General features: G+C 47.0%; 1 protein-coding gene across 6 annotated transcripts in view; it reads right to left on the reverse strand.

Moving 5' to 3' along the window:
• PLB1 (phospholipase B1) overlaps window positions 1-19,013 on the reverse strand; it is a 136,944-nt gene that overhangs the window by 70,545 nt on the left and 47,386 nt on the right. For 5 of the 6 annotated variants that reach the window (XR_013349497.1, XM_077843737.1, XM_077843736.1 and 2 more), the window contains 9 exons: window positions 17,737-17,823; window positions 14,901-14,963; window positions 14,064-14,143; window positions 13,694-13,769; window positions 12,656-12,751; window positions 11,505-11,558; window positions 7,132-7,203; window positions 6,266-6,340; window positions 4,198-4,261 (listed from right to left, as the gene is read on the reverse strand). Coding sequence is in view for 5 of the 6 variants with exons in the window: in XM_077843737.1 (XP_077699863.1) it covers window positions 4,198-4,261; window positions 6,266-6,340; window positions 7,132-7,203; window positions 11,505-11,558; window positions 12,656-12,751; window positions 13,694-13,769; window positions 14,064-14,143; window positions 14,901-14,963; window positions 17,737-17,823 (667 nt within the window). In the remaining variant the exon portion in view is untranslated. The remainder of the gene's footprint in view (window positions 1-4,197; window positions 4,262-6,265; window positions 6,341-7,131; window positions 7,204-11,504; window positions 11,559-12,655; window positions 12,752-13,693; window positions 13,770-14,063; window positions 14,144-14,900; window positions 14,964-17,736; window positions 17,824-19,013) is intronic. The other variant, XM_077843738.1, reaches the window with a different exon arrangement.

Genomic DNA, 19,013 nt, shown 5'->3' on the forward strand with positions numbered 1-19,013 from the left:
TTTGAAGATGGTAAAATGTGGAAGAGATGGACAGATTTTCTCCAAAAGCACATTACAGTTTGCTAAAGAGGCAGCTGAAACTGGTCATCCTATCACCTAAATTTTTAGCTAAGGAAACATACACACATACATATGCACATGCATGTCCACATCCATGGGTGTGTATGTATGTGTAGACAGATTGATGGGGGGGGAGGTTCTCCTGTTGTCCTGAAGGATTTCCTTTGAGAGATAACAAACCAAATGATCCAAGCATAAGTGGGAGGAGTCTGGCTTATCTGGAATTTTATTAAGATAGAGCCCGACATGTTTCATTTGTTTAATATTCTGTAGACCTTGATTTGAGCTTTGTTAATATCATCATGTATGACAAAGACACAGCCTGGAAACACAGCAAAGCACTTCAGCAATTGCTCTCCTTGGAGAAAGAACTGTTTAGAGATAAGATTAAATTTATGTGAGCTGATTAGCTAAACATTATCTGGTACAAACTGTCCACTACCCTGAAAGGAGTTGATAAATACATCAATAACTCATCAAGATTTCTACAGAGGGGGGCCTCTTATTAGAAGGCCAAACTATGATGAAATGTCAGGAATAGCAAGGAAATAGTAGACTATAGAATAGGGAAAAGACTTGACACTCTGGAGTTTTGTCTGGTACAACCCAATAGCTTGAACCACCTGGAGCCATTATCTGAAAAACCAGCTTTCTCCTCATTGTTAGCTAAGACTGCCCAACCCATGTGCTCTCTCATTTTAAGGACTTAGGTTAAGCCTTCTGCAATGGTAGTAAATTGCTGGCACAATGTTAAAGCCTTGTTTCTGCCTTGGAAGTGCTTTAGTGTGGGTTTATATGAAAAAATACACACCTTGGATGTAGGAGCTCAAGACATGTGCTAAGCTGAATTATAGGCTAAATTAGAGGCTCTCTGTCAGAGCCTTTACTCAAAGCTTTAAATGATGGAGACTTCAGGGAAAGGAAATACTTATTCATCCAAGGGTCTTCGGGTGATTTTGAACTTGCTCAGTAGACTGGTCCCACCGAGGGACAAACAGGCTATTAATCCCTGTGGGGCATCATTACTTCCTAGTCCCAGGTTAGGTTACATACCAAGACCCATGAGCAGGTGGTGAAGATAGACTGCAGAGTCTACACTGGATGTTCAACTGCCAGCGCACAACAAAAGGAAACCCTTAGCGAGCACCCTGGTGCTGTAACTTGGCATTTTTCAAATCAACTTTTGAATAGCTCATTTTAGTCAAATGGGTAAAATAAATGACATCAAGGACTTAGAAAGGAATCAAGGTCTTCACTGAATGTAAATGAACTTCTGAATATATACTATTGATGACTGTGGCATCTCTATTTATGAATCTCTATTTTCAAATACTATGAATTTTTCCCTCTGCATGGAATCAGCAGCTTAGCTTCAAGATAGCCAACTTCCACAGATAACCAAGAACCATTGTCCTGGGTCCAGATTGCTACTCTTTTGTTTGCAAAATGCTACTCTTTTTCTCACTGAGAAAGCTTTAGGTCAGCTGCCAGGTCCAACATATTTTCCTTAGTCATCCCAACTATGTTAGGGGCAGGCCATGGAGTAATAGAAAATGATGCAAGTATGTACAAAATTATAAAGCCCACAGGAGATAGCACTCAACAAAGTGCACCTATGCACTGACCGGGAGGAAAATTTGGTGGTTTTTATTTTTATCTGGCTACCAAATACCAATTAGGTATAAAAAAATCACATTAACTCTATATATCTCATTCCAAAGCCTCATAGATTAGTGGAAGAGGAGGTTCATCACCTGTGGGCTCCAGATGGAATGAGTAAGGCACCCAGGTTGCTGGGGGCTGTGTCCTGTTGATGAAGGCAGTACCTTAAGTTGAAACACCACTTTTGGTTAGCTCAGTGTGTCTGTAGGCTGTTGGAGAGAAACACTAGGGAAGATGATGACAAGAGAGGTTTTTGAAAAGAACTATGAAGGCAAAACAGTTATTTTATACAGAGTCTTAGTGAAAAGTTGTTTAAATGGAAGGCACTTTGATCTAGTAGGTTTGAAGATCTTTTTCAACTCAGAACTGCTGATTAGCTGAATTAAAAATACTTATTAAGATCAATTCAGTGAAGATTTACTGGGCTCATACTATGTGCTGAGTCATTGGAGGTATAAAGATAAGATTGTAGGTATGCATCAGATGCCATCACCTCAATTAGAAATCACAAACATGATCTCCAGAGGAGTGAATGACCTCACCAGATAAGTGACAACTATCAAGGAAAACCAATAAGGTGGCCCCATGCTACGTCTTTTTAACTACCCCAACAATCACAGGGATGGTTAAAATGTCCAATCACAGATCACACACTGTAATGTGTTTTTCATTATTGTCCAGTTAGTTATGGCCATTTTCCTAAATGACACCTTTTAGGCAGGACTTAGAAGGGTAGGCCCTCCTACTCTCATTCAGGAGGGCTGCTGCCCAGCTGGAGTGAGCCAGCATTTTGGTTCCATGTGCACTTGGTTAGATCAAGGAGACCTAAATCTATCCATTTGCTTACTCAGACAATCCCTATCACTAGAGTATCTTCCAATCTCAAGGTCTTAAGATTTCTCGTGCTTGTATCTTTACATGCCAATAAACACAATAATCCTCAGGGACAGGGAATAAAGAGGAGGTTCACATTTTATTTGGTTTTAGATGTTGACATATGTTCTAATGGATTGGTTATCATTGACATGACAGGAGCATAATTTGGACAGATTGCAAAATGCTTTATAGCTTATCCTCTCAGAGTGATAAGATTACAAAGGAGATAGAGACCATTTCTCTGTAAAGAGCATGGTGCTTAAATCATTCAAATTCTCCCTTTCTGTCTACCATACATGCACACGTATGTACAGACATATATATGAATATATAAATACATATATATGCATATATGTATATATATATACACACATACATGTTTGGGGGTTTTGCTAGAAGAAGGCCTATGTATGAAACTAATAATTTGTTTCTGCTGCTAAAGTTCTACTAGTAAACTAACAAACAGGAATGAGTTGTTGCCAAATATGAAGGAGGGAAAAATCTAAAGACTAAATATGTGTGCACATAAGAGCCTTATCACCTACTCCATTGTTCTGCAACTTAGAACAAGAGCTGGTTATATACTGAAGCTCTGGTACAAGCATTTTTAACATACTTGCCAGTCATACAGCTTAATTTGAGTGTGGAGAGCTAAGAATGCATGAAAGGGCAGGCTGACAGTTAGTTGTTCTACTAACACTCAACAAAAGGAAGTCTGACTAGAAAGATTTGCATCCCTGAAAGAGTCCTGCTAGGCACTGTGACATCTCCAAACCTAATTTTCCATCTTGGAAGACACCTAGGAAGCATTCAGCAATCATCTAATAAATGAATGAACAGACGAATAAATCAATGAACAGATGAGTAACCGTCTAGGACCAAGCATGGGAACCTATCGCACTGTTGCAGGAATGTTCCTGGGCTAATGTTTTGAGTCCTGCAGATCAACATACAGCACCCCTGACCCCCATGACTGCCCATAGTCATGCACATACAATCATCACTCTGAGGTTGGCTCACCTGGAGGAAAAGATTTAGCCCTGAGACAGCCCCCCTTTTGGGGAGGGTGTCTGCCTGGAACATTCCACGAGTCTCATTTTCATAGCCCAGCAACAGTCATTTTGGAAATACTGAGAAGCAGTGAGAACAGCATGTTTATAAGATGGCATGCTTTCCTGTTCTGTGCAGTGTTTGAGTGCATCCTGTATAAAGCTCTGACATGCAGTATGGACTGGTTATTTCTGCTTCCTGTTTAAAGATACTTTTGCTTTTTGGAAAACAAATTCACTTCATCAAAGCTTAAAGGCTGGGACAATGACAGCAGCTCACACAACTCACACTGGGCTCTTTACAGAATAAGACCTGGCACACAGTTAATGTTAATAAATGCTTTCTGATAATGGTGTTATCCTATTCTAGTTAAAAAAATAATCAAACACAAGAATGCACTTACAAATATACACCCAGAGCTCTCTCTGCCCTTGGAGAAAACCTCTCAGGTGTATCCCAGACTGTGTGGAAAGACTGTTAAAGTTGCTCTTAGGCTGATGATTTCAGGCATCAAATGAGGTTAAAAATCGCTTGATTTGAACCACATACCTGAGGTGGGAATCGTGTCGGAGGGGTCCTTGTCAGGGCACCTGATTTCTATTCCATCTCTCACCTGCAATGGGATGCACAGAGAAATAGGATCTTGGAATGTAGGAAACTAGGTGAGAAGCAGAGCCTCTATTTGGAAAACACTAGTCAACATAGAATCCTAGGTATCCCTTAAGATCCTCCCTCTCCTTCAACGCTCCTATCCAAGCGTCCATGACGTCCTTTCCTAAATGCTCCCCATCCTGTCCCCTCTCCTATGCCCGGGCCTGTGTTACTTTTGCCTAAAATACTGCATCATCTGCAGCCTTCAGAGCCCATAAAGATGACATTCTCTCTCCCCCAACATTAATACAACTGTGCCAGCCACCCCACCCTCCCATCCAAATTCTCAGTGAAAGCAGGGATTTTTGTCTGTTTCGTGTACTGTATCCTTATAGCCCAGAATGGTGCATAGTGGATGCTCAATAAAAATTTGTTGGTTGAAAAAAAAAAAAAACAACAACACATTTCTTCTGCCTTGACATCAGCATGAAGTCCATTTTCCTTAGCACATCCCAAGAGGACCCTGACATTCTAAACCATCAGCTCTTGACCCTGTTCTCATGCTCTGTGTCTGCCCAAGTTTATCTCCATTCTCTCTTTCCTTTCCCTCCCTCCATGTTCCCATACTCCCATCCACCTGGTTACCTTTAGTCATCCTTCAAGGCTGGGGTCATTTGTACTCTTTGGGAAGCCTTGTCAACTCTCTCTGGTTGGTTGCTTCCTCTGTATTTCCAGAATACCCATGGATTCTTTATAGGACTCACTACACTATGTTACAATTGCTGGTTGGTTCCACTGGCCTGAATTCCTTGGAACAAGCAATGTATTTTATTTGTGGTTTTATCCCTTAAGCCTGGTACTCCTCCATACACCTACCCATTTAGTCATTCAACAAATAGTGACAAGGCACCTGCTCTGAGCCCCTGTATTCTAGTGGTACAGAGAAGGTATTCTGTAAATGTACCCCAAGAGAATGTGTTGCTCCCTCTTATCAGAGGACAATAATAGCAACCCTCTTATAGAACTCAAGGCAGAACAGATACTAGTAGATGTGCTTCATACTTATGAACGTATTATAATTTAATGACAACTCTGAGATAGGGCTGTGACTATCATTTCACAGATTTAAAAACACCAAGGAACAAAGATGCTAAGTGCCTTGCCCAAGGACATAGAGCTAGTAAGTGGAAGAGTCTGAATTTGAACCCAGAGCCAGTACTCTCACTTCATGGTGCCATGGTGCCTCCCAAATGTATCCCCTCATTGCTGAGATATTAGAGAGTATGGGACATGTTGATAAGTCAACAATCTTTCACATTATATCTCTCAGGCTTTGTGGTGGGAACCCAGGCTGTCAGCTTTGCCTTTGCCACCTGGAGTAAATCTCACCCTCTTTTATACAACAGGCAGGCAGGGATGGCTCTAGTGCAAAATTTGTCTCAACTTGCATTGGTCGCCAGGCCTCTGAGAATGCGGACATAAGCCTTCAAGTGTTTCCTGGCTCCTCAGAGGAGTGCAGGGTGCCCTACCTAATCTTGACAGGAAATATCAGAGAAAGACTCATGAGATAAGCACCAAGTGAGGCGTAAAGTGGGAGGCGGCCCCCAGAAGGTATGCACCAACTTTTGGTCTCCATGCTGAGTGGTTTCAGACTTTACCACATTTCTCTGTTTTTTCTTAACTTTCTCCTCAGATTTAGGGTTCAGATGAGTTTAAAAGGACCTGTCAGAGATTTGGGGAAGACCTGAGGATTCTTGTTTTACATCAGCATAGACAGGAAGCAGGCATGGCTGAGCACCCCAATAGGCCTCTGAAGCCTCAGGATGCTGGTGGCTGAGGTGGAGCTGTGAGGCAGACCTTCCTCAAGCACCCAGGGGGCAGCCACAGACTTGACCCTTTACCATCTCCAGCCTGCTCATGGGGTTCCAGAACTTAGAGAACCACGTGGAAGGTTCCAAAGACTCAGCAAGGGGTACCGCCCCTGGTTCATTTGCACATTTTCCAGTCACAGAAAACATCACCGTACCTCAATCTTTTCATGAGATTTTAGCAGCCTGGGCCTGTAGTTGCTGTTCTTGTAGGTGAACAGATAGGGATTCTCCTGCAAAAGAAGGTAATACATTGTAACCATGACCTAGAAATCCATATCATTCAATCATCTTTATCATCCATTAATGGCTTTGACCAGTTTGGAACTTTTATACCATCCTTGAAATGAGGAGAAAACCATTCTCTGGCTTTTCTTCTCTGCACTGCTCATTAGTTCTCTGAAGAAACTCATTTAATGCTTTGAAATTGCCCATTTGCCACAGTTGACCTCTCTTGCTACCTGAGCTTCATGCTACCAGGCAAAGTATACATATTTCCATAAAAAGAGAACTTAATTTTAGGCTTCCTGGCAGCCAAGGCAAAGAGGGAAATGGGTGAATTATATAGTTCTTACAGCCCAGTGACAAGACTTACCAATTCAGCAAGAAAGCCAAAAATTTAACTAGCATTAAATGTAAAGGAATTCTCCTATGTTCAGTTTGTCTTTTCTCATCATTTATTCAGTAACATTAATTTAATACCTACTATATATTAGGCACATTATTTAAGACACCCATCCTCACATTTGGGACCAGGTAAGCTACGGCTTTGGGCCCATGCCCTCTACAGGTGTAGAAGGGGCCTCAGTTCTGCTAATATGGCTCTCCTGACCCACAGGTGTAAACCTTAGGTGTGTCAAGTACGTAAAGCTGTGCCTAGACCAGAAAAGCCAAGCCAAGACTCTAATGGGGATAATGTCTTAGCCAGGGAAGACCCATGTCACAGCAAAGCCCACTCCTTCGTGACCTCATCTCTCTCCCCAACTCAGCAAGAGACACCCTCCCCTCCCCAGTTCTGGCCTACCTGAGAAGGACATTTCACCGGCCTTCTTTCTCTTGCACTGAATGGCTCACCTTTCTGTCCTGCTGGCTCCATCTGGAAAAGGAAGTGATTCTTAGAGAAGTCTTGCAGAGGTGGCCACATCCTGGGGTACCACTGAGAGAGGCTCATTCATCCAGCACTTCTCCGAGTGTGACCCTCGGCCAGCAGGCAGCAGACTCCCTTACCGAGCAGGAAGTCTGATGTGGGGCTTGAGCTCAGAACCCTGAGATCATGACCTGAGCTGAAGCCAAGAGTCGGTCACTTAACTGACCAAGCCACCCAGACACCCCTAAAGTTCCTTTTGTTACCTCTAAATAGTTATTATACACATGTGAGCACTTAAAGGATAAGGTGGCTTTGAGAGAAGATGGTTCGTTTTGCATCTGCTATTCCACCACTTGGGAAACTCCTGATTCCTGTCAGCCCTACTGCCCACAGGTACTAGGTTCTTGTGCACCTTTGTTCCTCACCTCTCTTCCAATGACTTGACAAAGGACACAAAAGGCAGGAGGCTACCAGATGGAGTGCCCTGTCTGGCTCAGCCATGGGCTTCGCCATCCTCCATGAGGATTTTAGATCCTTCAGCAGTATCTTATCCTAGCATCTGTGCCCCATAAACAAGAAGCGAGGAGAGACCTTTACCCTTCTTGGGATTAGCTCCTCACCCAAATGGACAAAGTCAGATAAGAGAGTGTAATTAACTTAACCTTTTGGAAAAGGAGTGGCAACCCTTTAGCTCAAAGGCTGGAGGAGGAACTGGGGTTCCCACTTTCTTTCAGTTTTATTCTGAAGGTAGATACTCCTAGAAATGGGAGGTCCTACCCAGAATGTTCAAGGCTGCTCTCTGCAAGGGGGGGGGGTGGGGAGGGAGGGTCCAGTGGCCTGTTGCCTTCTCTCCTCCAATCTTTCAATAATCTAATCAATAAGAGAGTCTGGAAAGAAAGTTTGGGAGAGTCAGGTTTTACTAATTCTGGTAGAATGGACATAGCGGAGTCTGTATTTTAAGCATCTTAACGACAGGAAGTTCATAGGCCTGAATTGACGCTTTCCTTTAAGAGAATTTCCCCAACTGTCTCTTTATGAGTCTCCTACTTCCTTCCCACTCGGACTCTCTGCCGTTCTCTGTGCTCAGAGAGCATGCAGAAAGATGTGGCCAGTGCAGACGTCCCCTCCCACTGTCCTGCCTCCCACCACTCTGTGCTGCAGGGCACGTAGGCTCTGAGGATGGTGGGCACTGGCCCCCGTGCTCTTGAGAGCTCCACCTGTCAGCCCCGGAATCACCCACATTTCCCCACAGCCTCCCCACCACACTGGAGTTAACTGGAACGTGGGAGGGATGACCTTAGACATTGTCTCCCAGGAGAATTGCCACTCAGCTGAGCAGTTCCTGAGGGTTCTCAGCTAGCCCCGCCCCACCCCGCCCCCGCTCCAACACTTGGCAGGGGGCTCCGGATGCAGCGGGGTGGGGTGGAGGGGGGTCTGTGATGGCCACAAGGATCTGGAAATGGAGTTCCCCAAGGGCAGGTCTCTTCAGAACTAGCATTGCATAAGGATAATCAGAAATTATTGAGGAGGCAGTAGCGGTGGCAGAAGGGGCCAAGGGAATGAGTGATGTCTCCAACACAAAATCATCCAGCTTTGTGCCAGAAGCTCAGCCTCAGTCTGGGGGTATGCTGTGCTGGGGCGATTCCAGGGGTGTTTCAGAAGCAGGGCTGCTCACCCCGGCTCTTGCAGGTGTGTTGCCGGCCCTCAGAGCTTACTTGTACCCTGGAGCTTGGCTGGGGAGAGCAGATGCTGGATGCCGGTGCAAGCCTACACAGCACCCCCCTCCCTCCAAAGTGTCTTGAGGCATGGTAGGGGAGGGGAGCAGCAGAACTGGAGGCCCCGTGGTCACAGAGATCGTGTTGGCCTTTCTGTGCTCCCCATGGAGGAGAGTGGCCTTCTGAGTCAGTGAACCTGGCCTTGGATGGACATACCTCGCTTTCATCTCTGTGGTCTCAATGAAACCCGACACAGCAGAGACCGAAGGAGGTCGAGGCAGACACTCCTGCCCGCCTCATGCTCCTGAGCAGACACAGGGGTGAACCCAAGGGTGAAGCACTCATGTACTTTGGCCCAGCCCTCTGAGGTTGGCTGAGGGTCACCACGCCCCTTTGGCAAGTGGAGAAAATGGAGGCCTGAAAGACCACATGACTCACCTCAGAAACAACCAAAAACACAGCTGGAACCAGAGCTCAGGATTTCTGGCTCTTTACCCAGGCTGCTTTGGCTGGACCTGTTACAGTCCTAATTTCTTACGGATTAATCCTTGCCTGCAGGAGCTGCCCACGCACTCTAGCTGCGGCACTCACTTTGGGAGTCAAGGACCATCTGCATTTCGCCCCTGAGGGAGCCAGGGGCAGACACAGCTGGGGCAGCTCCTGCATCTCCGCTGGCCTGGCTGCAGGGACCTCGAGAGCTCTCACTGGGAAATGACTGGATGTTGGTTGGACAGGTCTGGAGGTGGTGGGGGTACCTGCGCACCCAGGAAAGCTGCCTGCCCCTCCTGAGCCCTCATGACAGCTAGCATGTCCTAGTCCTCTGGCTTTGAGTGTGAAACCTTCTGTTCCCATCTGTGCGCCTGCCCAGGCTCATCCTCGTCCTCACCCTCAAGTGGGTCATGGGGCACTGTGGTTCCATGTGCCTGTGTGAATGTGCAGGACGGCCCTCGGGTTCAGTCAGGGCAGTTCATTATCACTGCTGCCATGGCCACCAATGACAACAGCAAGATGAAGGTGTAATGGGGGGCGGTGGAGAGAGGTGCAGTGAGGAGAGAGGAATAGAGAGGAGGGAGAGGGGCCTTTTCTCTAGATCTGCTCTCTCTCTCTCTCTCTCTATCTGGCCTTCGAGGTGCTTTGTACATTCTCAGGGACCTGAGAATCTCCATGCTTCCTCTCTTAGCAGACCACCCTCATACTTAGCCTCTTGCTAATGCATTGACTCCTTCTTTTCTCCATGCCCTTTGCTCACAAAAGTCCTCTTGCCTGGGAATGTCCACCCTGACCTCCTCTGACACATCCTACCAAGCCCACCGGAATCCCATCCCCATGGGGCTTTCCTGATCTCTGGCCCACATCATTTTTGGGCACGTGGTCTAGCACATCACCGCTGGCTGAGTTCAAGTTTACTCTTGTTCTTCTGGGTTGCCTGACCCAGCCACAGCCTAGGTTCAGCAAGGGCAGAGGCCATCTGACATGTCTTTTGTTATCTTTCTCAGACCCAGCATAGGGTGGGGCATGTTGTAGGTGCCTTTCTGTTGCTCGGGAGAGAGTTGTCATAGGAGGAGGAGGAGAGAGGTTTGGCTGAGCTGGAGTCAGCCCTTCTCCCCTGGAGAGAGAATGGAGGGAGGGCAGTGCCTGCAGGAAGGGTCACATTCCTTTTTCCTGCCCATCCCAGAAGCAGACTGGTTTTCTGGGGAAATATCTCACCCAAGGGTCAGGCCCACTAAAGAGTCCTTATGCAAAGAAATCAAAAAGGAAATCGATATCTCCTCTAAGGGATGGTGTGAACTCACTGCTATGGGCCATCTGGGGACCCTGTCTGCTCTCCTTGCTCCTGGCTAATGTGTGCTGAATGGCACCTGCCCATGGTTCTTAGCACAGCACATCAACTGAGAAGGTGGAAGAAAATTTTCAAACCAAAGAGGAAGAAAACCAACTCTCTATCACTGGAATTCTAAAATAGGGCAACTTTGATGGCAAAATCAGGTCTCTGTCCAGTGCCCCGGAAATTTTCAGTTTTGGCGTTATATCCCACCCTCTGACTGACCCCAGCTGGCCCTAGGGGACTTTCATAGTCTGGGGAAAGCCTGTCACAGATACAGCTTTGGGTCAGGGGTTATGATCAGGGGTTTGTAGAAGGGATGCTGAGGCTCTACATTCACACAGCTTATGAGGGAGTGGAATTAGGCCTTGAACCCAGGTCTTCATCATTCAAAGTCCATGCTTATTATGGGCAACACCCTGGGGCCTTTGAGCCACAAGGTGGTGGAACTGCTATGTGAACCGGATCCCCAGTGCCCCACTCCAAGTGAAGTCACCTGCATAGACTCAGAGGAGCCACCCCTGCCTCTGGAAAGAGCCGGACTGCAGTGGCCCAGCCCTGGGATGAGAAGGTAAAAAACCTCAGGAGGTCAGAGCTGGGTTTCAGTATGAGAAGGGTCCTTGGTGGCCCCCAATCATCGTCTTGGGGTCCTGCAGGCACCCTGCAGCCCCTTCATCAGAGTAGTGGCACAGTTGGTATGGCGGTGGAGGTCTCTTGCTGTGTGTCAAACCCCCAGCTGGCACAGTGGCCCCCTGGGACCCCCAGCCACTCACCATGCTGTTCCAGAGATTCAAGGCGAGTGTACTGGGATCATGAAGTGGTTGCTCCTGAAAGAGAATCAAATAAGAATGCCTGTGCGCCTCTAAGGATGGGGTGACCTGATGTGCACTTTGAAGCTGTCCCTGGCAGAGACGGGGTGGCCCTGACTCATCCAGACTCTTTCTCAGCCCCATCCTCACCAACAATGGTAGGCACTTATAAGACCCTGTCTGGGGTCAGGGCTCAGAGGTGAGGGAGGGCCTGCAGAGGCAGGTCAGATGCCTGGCTGCTCTTTGTGATTGTGAAGCTGTACATATTGAACCAAACAGCAGAAGGGGGAGGTGCCAGGGAAGTTAATTGTGTGTGGTCTCAATGAGTGCGGGGAAGATGGGAACTAATATTCCTCCTCCTTTTAAACCACTATCGGAGCATCACTGAGGTCCTAGAGGGGACACAATGACTCCAACTGGCAGGATCCAGAAGCTTGGAGGGAAGGAATGTCACAGACACATGGTGCTAAAGCCTCAGAGAGAACTTGTGGAGCATGTGTGAACCCACCATAATGCTCATGGTCCAGGCAGCCCCAGTGGGGCAAGAGGTACTTGCCCAGTGACCTGGGGAATGGGGCAACTCCAAGTACCCTCCGTCCCAGGGATGGATGTAGAGTGTGCAGAGGGAAGAACATGGTGTGCTGCCCAAGAGATTCTATCCTGAATAGTCACAATAGCTGGGAGGGACTAAGGGCTTCCCAAGAACCAGTATTGCTCTGAGTTCCATATACGTATTTAATCCTATAATCCTGATAATCGCCCTAGAGGGAGAGAATATTAGCAACAGCCCTGGTTTTACAGATGAAGAGCCAAGGCACAGAGAGTGCAAACAACTTGCCCAAGGTCACACAGCTGGCCCTGGTTCCAGAGCCGGGACCTACCTGGCTCAAGTCCATGCCCTACCTTTGGGCTGCTCTGCCTCTAAGAACCTGCCTCATGGGGCTACCCAAGCTCCATGTGGAAATTGTCAAGAAGGTATAAGAGGATACCACAGCACTTCTCCCCCAGCACTGCATATGCTAGGCCTGGGGAAGCCCAGCCCGGCCGGGGCTTCTGTGGAGGTGAGGGTGGGAGGGGGAGCTTGGTCTAGGCTCTTCATGGCAACTCTCACTCACCAAAGGTAGGGTCTCATAGAAGAAAGGCTGGAAAACCACCACGAAGGACTCCTGCTCGTTGTACTTGCTGGAGGCCAGGAGATGGTTCCAGCTTTCCTGAGGAAGGGAGTATGGGTGTGTATCCAGAGCACCAGCAAGCCCCAGCCTGCCCCATTCTCTGACCAGGGAGTTCTGAGTGGCCCTGAGGTCAGAATCACTCATCTGTGCTGTTCTGAATTAGACACTATTCAGAAGCTCCCCCTTATCTCACACTTCTGCACCCTTTGATGAACTAAATCAGCTTTTCATTTTCCTCTGAAGCCTCGGCATCAGGTAATAGTAAAGATGGACCTGAAATATATTCTCTGGGAGCTCAAGAAATACATGCCAGGCCAGCACACACTAGGGCTCCCATGCTCTTCTCAAGGGCTAGGTTCCGTAGAGGAGGTGCTATTAACCACCCCAAAAATATCATTTCCAAAGTGAGAAGAGCCATTTACAGCTTCATATAGGACTTCCTTCTTAAATAAAAATAATCATGGTAACACATGTCAGGAGGAACTTGTGCTTTGAGTTGTTTGTGGACAGGGTGGACAGGATGAGGGTGTCACTGAGCCATCCACACTCCCTTGGCTCCCTTTCTCTAAACTGGAATGGCTCATCTTCTAGAATCTTGACTTTCCCAGGGGCTGTGGCCTGGGGAGCAAGCCCAGCCTGGGCAAAACCAACTCGCCAGCTATGGATACAAGTTACAGGTGGTGATGACAACCAAAAGCATTTCAGAATGAATCTGCAAAGTTCTTGACTTTGACTTTAGGTGCCACCACTGCTCCCCACCCGCACACCAATGTTTAGTCCCCACTTTACACAAGGGAATATCAAAGCATCGCTGGGAAATGAATGAAGAGAGGCTCTCTTTGTTCCCTGACTCAGTCCTGAATTCAGTGGAAGAAGTCTGACATTAAGAAGCCTGCTCCCTCCTTGTTCCCACCATCCGTGTTCTCCTCCCGGACCACCCACCCCTGTGGGCCAACAGCCAGTCTTACAGAGTGGGCTCACCTGATAGGACCACTGGGCCACCACTTTGGAAAGCTTCGAGGTCTCCCCTGAGTACCTGCAGAGCTCTGCCATGGGGCTGCCAGTTAAAGCAAACCAGAAATGAGAGCATGGGTGCAGTGTCTGTCATTCAGGCTGCCCATGGGGGAAGAAAGGAGCTGGGGGCGGGGGGGGACCCTGGGAGTTGCTTAAGGAGAGTAGAAGGAGAAGTTGGAAATCTTACGAGGTTCCAGAGAAGGAAGGAAGCACACGTTGGGGAGAATAAAGGGTAGGGTCGCCCTCATAGGATCGATGCACAGGAAGTGCCCCCTACTGTGCCTGACACATGGCAGTCAATGAACAAATGCTGGTTTCATTTCACTTCCTTTTTTACCTGAGCTGAGTCCCTTGGTCCCATTGAGAGACTACCAGAGTCTCAGAGAGATCCACCAGGTTCACAAATGCGTTGGGGACCTAGGAGGATATAAGAGAAAAGATGAGCATTTGCAAGGTCATCATTGCTTCCCCAAGAGCTTCTCTGGAACCCTGGGTTTGAGCCTTTTTGGTGTCTGGTTGAACACAGTTTGGACCTCTCCTTGGGAGGTGTTTGGCTGGAGTCTGTCCAAAGCTGCCAACATAGCCAGCACGGTCAGCTCTGTCATTCAAAAAGGTGTCATTCACCATCCATCCGTCATGGTGGCAGGGCATCTCCCCACCACAGCGTCAATAGGGAAGCAATATCTTGGTGGCAGTGGGACTGAGAGAAAAGCTGCCTCCCCAGGGAGTAGAGAGTGGGGGTGAGAGCTCCCCTGGATTCTCAGGACTGCAGTGCTCATCAAGGTCCCATTAGAAAAGGAAGGCCCTTGGACTGTAGGGGCCTCAGGAAAGGGGCAGGTCTCTGACACCCCAGGGAGGGACTGTGTCTATCCCTTCTTCCTCCCTAGAAGTCTCACTCAGAAATATTCTTGGATTATGAAGAGCTCTACACCTGACCCCTGGCCCACGTTTTCCTTAAAAGGTGAGAAGACAGGCTCCTTCATACCCTTTGCCTTTCCCTTGGGTCTTGGGCTCCCTCCCGAGTCCATTTTTCCATCTGCCTGTAGGCCATTGGAGAGTAAACTGGAAGCTGCCCCATCAACCCTTGAAAGGGCAGCTTCTTCCTGGCTGCCCAAGGTGTCTGCGTTGAAGGGCAGCTCTGGGCCTATGGGCCCTGGGCCCTGGGGAGTCTCACCTCCTGATGCAGGTAGTCCAGCACCCCCGCTAGCATGTCCAGGCCTCCTGCCGCGTGCCTCTGCTGGGAGAGGAGAAATGTGCTGAGTGCAGGTGGACAGGGGTACGTGGGGCCCAGGATATACAGGCTCCTGCCAGCCTGGCCCTCTCCTCTCTCTCCTCCAGCTGAGTCCTTAAATCCAAGAGTAACTGGGTTCCCCTTTGGGACCAGATTTTCCTCAGATAAAAGTGATTCCATTAGCCTTTGGGAATAAGTCTGATCCCAGATTTTTGTCCACTCTGTCCCCGACCCATCACTCACCAGGAAAAAAAAGACTCCCCCAAATGGCAGTTCCGTGTCAGGAAAGGGCAAACCAAGGTCAGGGCCATTCTAAAGCTCACCAGGAGGGAGGGAAGACCCAACTACTCTGGATTTAAGGATTTAAGGACACAGATGGGTTTTAAAACTTCTGCATGGCACCCTTTTATCAGACCTTCCCCTGCCACATGGGTCACCAGGGAGAGAAGGGTTCAGGGAAAGAATCTGAGCCAGCTTCTGTTACAGGGTATTTAAAGACAACTCCTACCCCACCCAATTATTTGTTGGTAATGAAAATAAACAAAGGAGAGGATCGCAAAAATCACCCTGGTTTACCTTCTCAGGGTAAAAAACAAAACAAAAAAACAAAACAAAACAAAAAAACAAAAACCCCTAATAATGAATTTTACAACAAGACAAACTCCTAAGCAGCCTGCAAACCAGCTGTCCCCTGAGGCAACTTGGCTCCGACAGGAAGACATGGGAGACTGAGTTGAGTTGCCAGTCTGTTCTGTCTCCCAGGGGGACACGGGCAGGGACTCGGGAGACAGCTGTCAATCACTCAGGCTGAAACAGCCACAAAGGGCAGCTCCCAACCCCGCAAAGGTGTCCTCTCAAGGCCACTCCAGCCTGCTTCATTGCCATAGCCAGCGATAAAGTCTTTTGTCTGTTTCCTGCAGCCTAAGCATGACATTCAGTATCACACTGTCCCTTCACAAGAGTCTCTGCCTAGAAAGGTCCTTGCTGCCCATCGTCCCCAGGAAACCCTGGGGATCCCTGTGTGGTTTGACCCCAATGGCAAGCCCTGCTTTAGAAACTCCTTAGGTAGTGGTAAATGGGTATTTGAGCTTTGACTTTTAATGTTTTCGGGTTTTATTTATTTATTTATTTATTTATTTATTTATTTATTTATTTTATGATAGTCACAGAGAGAGAGAGAGGCAGAGACACAGGCAGAGGGAGAAGCAGGCTCCATGCACCGGGAGCCAGACGTGGGACTCGATCCCGGGTCTCCAGGATCACGCCCTGGGCCAAAGGCAGGCGCTAAACCGCTGCGCCACCCAGGGATCCCAATGTTTTCGTTTTTAAGGCAAAAGCATTTGTTCATTGTCCAACTAAAAATAAAAGTGAATAGTGCATAATGCGTACATGCACACAGAAATGCGTCATGTAGGCAAGAATGCTTAAAGGCACATATACATGAAGGGACACAAGAATCCACATAGGAATGCTTGAATACAAGTAATGTGTATTTATCTTTAAGGAATCATGAATAAGTATAAGCATCAATGAATGCATTCAAACATTTGAAAAAACAAATGCTGGTGTAAACAAACTCCTTAAAATACAAGAGCACATGCCTGCATGTAAGAAGAGAGGATGGATTTATGCGTGAGTAGCAAACTGATGGATGGGTGAGTAGATATGCAGAGGGATGAAGCAATGCCTAGATGCTTGTTTGAGCACTTCAATGTCCGGATGCATAAATTCATGAATAAATGTTGGTGTGTATAGTGACCAGAGCAGAGAATAAACAGGGCGTATAAATTTCACTTGGTGCTGGAGGGAAATAAGGCTTCAAGGTCTATATGCTACAAACCCAGGAGATCTGCAGGAATATTGTTCCATGAAAGCTGGTCAGGGAACGTGGGCCTCCATCAGCATTCTCCCAGGACCCAACATCAGTAATGGAAGCGGGCAGATGATGGTAGGCTAGGAGTCCATGGGAACATGGGGCATTTGGGGGAAGGCAAGAGTTTATGTTGTGGGAGAGGGGCACAGGAAAGAGGACGGCACCTCCAGAAACCACCCCAGCCTGTGCCACGGCCTGGTGGCTGCCCTGGGTGGTGGCTGAATGCACAGGGGCAGTTAATTGGTCTGCCACAAGTGGCTTATGCACCTAAGGCTTCAGGTTCTTGAAGAAGGGTCTGGTGTGCCATTTATGTGCCACCATAACCTGGGTATCTAAGCCCCCCTTTATACTTTCAACTAATTCTAACTGGGACTTATCTCCAAGAAAGACTTAAGTCGTAGATAGTCACCTACATAAATAAAAAGCACAGCCACACATTTCATGTCCTGTTCCCAGGAATGCCAAAGGGCCTGGAAGTTACAGTCTACCTACAAAAACACTAGCTTCCCCTTATCACTAGAGGCCATTGGCCAACAGGTGACAAGAGCACACATATCCTGCTTTATTTCCCAAATTCAGCGCTTAGATACAATCAGGGTCATAAGAGGCAAAGGAGTTTTAACCAGGAAGCTGATTTTCCTTATCACAGAATGATAATTGACTCAGCCTTTCTATACCTCAATTTCCTTTTCCTGGTATGAAGGATGGTATGTTAAAAAGACTCTTCCTGTGTCTGGCTCCTTGAGCCTTTAGATATGGACACCTATTTATTCATCTGTTGTTCAAGTTCTGAAATAGCTACCACCAGGCCCAGCCAGACAGGTTGTAGACCAGGCAGGCTTAGGGTCACTCCTACTGCCCCCACCCCTGCACCTGCAACCCTCTGCCTCCCGGCTTGTGGTTTACCTGTTGGGCAGAGGAACAGAGGTGACCCTGGCTTGAGTTCTTGAAAAACACAGTGATGAGCTTCCAGTCATTTTGAAAATCAAGTTGCTGAAAAAAAAGGGGCAAGAGCATAAAAAGAGGATGGTGAGAACTGGCATCAAAAGAAAATTTTCAAGTCGTTCAATTTCATGACCCATACCCATTGAACTGTATTTATGATTTTCTTTTCAAAAGAATAAGTAACACAGTAGGAGTCCAAAGTTGTATAACTGACCAAGAAGGCAATTTGGCAAAATGTATCAACAATTATTTTTTAAGGGCACACCCCTTGATCTAATAATTCTGTTTCCTAACATATATTTTAAGGAAATGAGGATACATGAAAGATTTAGTTGCAGTGATGAAGCCTTGTTTATAAGCATGAAAAATTGGAAACAACATAAATGTCCAAAATAGGGGACTGCTGTGTAGGTTGTGGAATACTCATAAGATGTAGCTGTTAAAATGATGCTGGAAAATGTAATTATTGTCATGGGACATATTACATTGAGAAAAGCAGGTTATAAAAAGTATCCACGTCTAGTAACATGCCTGTTTAATAAAACATACACAGATATATATGTTTAGAAAAAATATGGAAGGAAACATGCACCAAGTTGTTAACAGTAATTATCTCTGGGTATAAGGTTGAAGGATGGTTTTAATATTCCTTCTGTTTACCTGTGTTTTCTGATTTTTTCCTCTAATGACCATGTATTAATTTCAGAACAAAAAATAAACTTTCATTTTGTCTCTTAAGAGGCAACATGCTGCACTCGAGGATACTTGGACTATGGCTCGGGCACTTTAGATTTTAGCTCTAAGTAGCTGGGTGGACTTGGGCAGGTCCCATGACTTCTGGGGACTTCAGTTTCCTCATCTGTAAAATTATGGGATTGAGTTCAGGATCTTGTAGTCATTTCCAGAAAGTTGTGACTATTCCAGAAAGTCTGGGATCCTCTCAGTAGAGAGAACAGGTCTTGTACTCATCACTGTTCCTGGAGAACCTAGAATCACCTAGCTTTAACCTCTGAACTTTGTGATGAATGCACGGCTGGCTCATACAGCATCTGCTCTTGGTTCCGGAGGTCTAGGCTCAGGGCCTGCATACAGCTGGCTGGGCAGCAAGGCTTGCCTTCATTAGGTACTTGCCCATAAGGAGGGCACAGATGATCAGAGGATGCTTATTACAAACGTATATGATTTACCCAGTAAAGAGTGTCTGAACTGCTAGGAGAGCAGGTAACAAGGCCGCAGCC

This window comes from Canis aureus, chromosome 12 (assembly GCF_053574225.1).
Source record: "Canis aureus isolate CA01 chromosome 12, VMU_Caureus_v.1.0, whole genome shotgun sequence".
Taxonomy (NCBI): Eukaryota; Metazoa; Chordata; class Mammalia; order Carnivora; family Canidae; genus Canis; species Canis aureus.